Source organism: Palaemon carinicauda, chromosome 14 (genome assembly GCF_036898095.1).
Source record: "Palaemon carinicauda isolate YSFRI2023 chromosome 14, ASM3689809v2, whole genome shotgun sequence".
Taxonomy (NCBI): Eukaryota; Metazoa; Arthropoda; class Malacostraca; order Decapoda; family Palaemonidae; genus Palaemon; species Palaemon carinicauda.
In genome coordinates, this window is record NC_090738.1 from 18,702,095 (window position 1) to 18,704,629 (window position 2,535).

Below are 2,535 nucleotides of genomic sequence, written 5' to 3' on the forward strand. Positions count from 1 at the left end.
GTTTTTTCAAAAAGAGAATATATGTGACTGTGGCTTAGCACAAGAGAAATCTTATGATCGGTTGATCGATTTCATTCCATAAACTAACGTTACTCCACCAATTCTTATTTAGCATGAAATGACAATTAACAAGAAATATATGTATTTCTTTTTCATCTGAGAGTAAGATCAGAGCAGCATTTGAATATATATTTTAAGGAATCATAAAAATTATAACCTGTTTAGTGAAAGAACTTTTTTATTGACGTTAGAAAAATAGCTTTGATTTCGATTTTTACATGACGCGGTTGTTGGAGTTCATGAGAGATGCCGTTAGGCATTTGTGTCGTCGGGAATTTTTCCGAAGTCTGCGTTGGAGATATCGAAGAGGCTCTCTGCCTCTGCACAGGGAAGGGCCTCCTCGGGGTGGGCGCAGGTGAGTGACTCCTGGCTGAAGACCGTCTGGTTTCCGCAGAAGAAGGAGAACTGGGCCATGTCGAGGACTTGGCCTTCTTCGTCGGACACAGGCAGACAGACGTGGAAGATGCGGCAGTCGTTGGCCACGTCGGCGTAGTAGCCGTAGGAGCGTCCTGCGCAGTCAAAGACCTGGTTGGGCTCCCCTCCGAGGATGTCCAGGTACCCGTCGGAGAACTGATACGCCATACGGGCGCTGGCCACAGCCACAAGGGACAACAAATAGGCAGCGACCTTCATTTTATCTGGAAGAAAAATTCAGAGATGAACCTTATAAGTTAGTAAGTCAGTTTTTTACCTTATATTTGCATATGATTCACTGATAAACATAAGATTTATAGAAATGTAGTAACAGATTTGGCTATAAGTGGTTATGATATACAGTTATACTATGGACTCATTATATTATGTAAATAGTAAGAATCTTTGAGGAACAATAACTATTGGTCTCTCTCTACTGTGTGTATATACTGTATATATATATATATATATATATATATATATATATATATATATACTGCATATATATATATATATATATATATATATATATATACATACAACGTATGAAGGTATTCAGTATTATTTACCTAATACCTTCAATAAAATTTCATTATGAATTTATGTGGATTTTTAATAATCTGCAATCCGTTAATAGAGTAAAGTTTAAGTCTAGAAATTCCTTTTTTAATAATCGCCTACTAAGTCAGAAGTGACATATGTACTGCAGGTTCAAAGACAATTGATGATTCAGATATGATATTCGACAACTTAGAACTGATACGAAATTGTCGCTGAAAATTAACCTAATTTTTTCTCATAAGATATCTTAGAATCTTTCTTACTGATTTTTGAGGTGCCCCAATTTTACGATGAAAGCATATTTCACTTTGGAAGCAATCTTTGCGTGTTATTACAAAAGTGTGCTTGTATAAATCACTAGGAAATCAATATATTGTCAATATAAACCATGCGTGTACATGCATACTTGATTTATTTTTCTAAATAGCTTTCAAGATTTTAGGTTTTTACTGTAAATCTCATGATGTTAATAGAGGAAATGCTATTTAGCTTTATAGGACAGGAACATCACTACTGGAAAGGAGGGAGAATCAAGATATAAGAAAGCTGTGTGGTATATGTAATGTTAAAGAGAAGGCTAGGGAAGCTCGTCTGAGATACTATGGCCAAGTAATTAGAAGGGAGGAAGTGGAACCAATCAAGAGAGCTAAGAACAGGCCAGTATCGGGTAGGAGGAGTGTGGGGCGTCATATATTAGATGGGTGGATGGGGTGAAGAAAGATATTGGTGATGTGAGACTGGTGGAAGAAGAGGCTACGAGCAGAAATCGAGGTAAAAAGTTGACTCGAACTAAAGAAGAATAAAAAAAAAAGCGTAAAAGTATTTTTTCCTAGAATCTCTAGCCCGGAATTTGAAGATTTTCTGCTGTTAAACAATTGATTAACTCGTTTTCGCCGTTAGATTTTTAACCCAATGATTCTAGATAATCGATTTGTTTACACAAAGGAATTTTAGATTCTTATGATCTTGACGCAAAATGTCTCAAGAGACACCCACAAGCAAGATGCAATTCTGATGCCCAAGAGCTATCTACTCGATGGATACTCTTAATGACGTGCCCACGACGTCTCGAGAGAGAATCTCTCTTTAGCAATGGATTCTTAAGAATCACAAACGTTCCAGGAGCTGCTACTCACTATCTTGTTCGTTGACGGACCTCGAGAGGAGAACTGGTGCCACTGCTCTGACCTGGGAGGAATTTATAGCCCCTTGAGAGCACTGCGGCGGCCTTGTCGGCGTTATAACTCCCTTCCCCCCTTCCCCGCTATTCCTCATTTCTCCCCCAAATCTCCTCCCCTTAAGCTTCCTCAGAGGGCGTTATTCCTCATTCTGGGTAATCCTACCCTTTAATTTACGGATCATTCCCATACATAGATACTGGGGAAGAAGAAATGAGACCCTTGAGTATGGAATTAGTGAAGGATATATAAGGAAAAACTTTCAAAATTAAATTTCTTAAGAGATAATTTTTGAGGAGGTAGAATTTTTATTTTGAAAAAC

At 37.8% G+C, this 2,535-nt stretch overlaps 1 protein-coding gene across 1 annotated transcript; it reads right to left on the bottom strand.

The window, feature by feature from the left end:
• Positions 1–249: 249 nt before the first annotated feature.
• Positions 250–2,232, bottom strand: LOC137653121 (U-scoloptoxin(01)-Er1a-like). Its single transcript, XM_068386514.1, has 2 exons — positions 2,172–2,232; positions 250–698 (listed from the first exon to the last, which is right to left on the bottom strand). Exon 2 carries the CDS (start codon positions 691–693, stop codon positions 313–315), a length of 381 nt encoding a protein of 126 aa, XP_068242615.1. The 5' UTR covers positions 694–698; positions 2,172–2,232; the 3' UTR covers positions 250–312.
• Positions 2,233–2,535: the final 303 nt, after the last annotated feature.

Coding starts and splice junctions, on each gene's coding strand:
- LOC137653121 (XM_068386514.1), bottom strand. CDS start 693: ATGAAGGTCGCTGCCTATTTGTTGTCCCTTGTGGCTGTGGCCAGCGCC.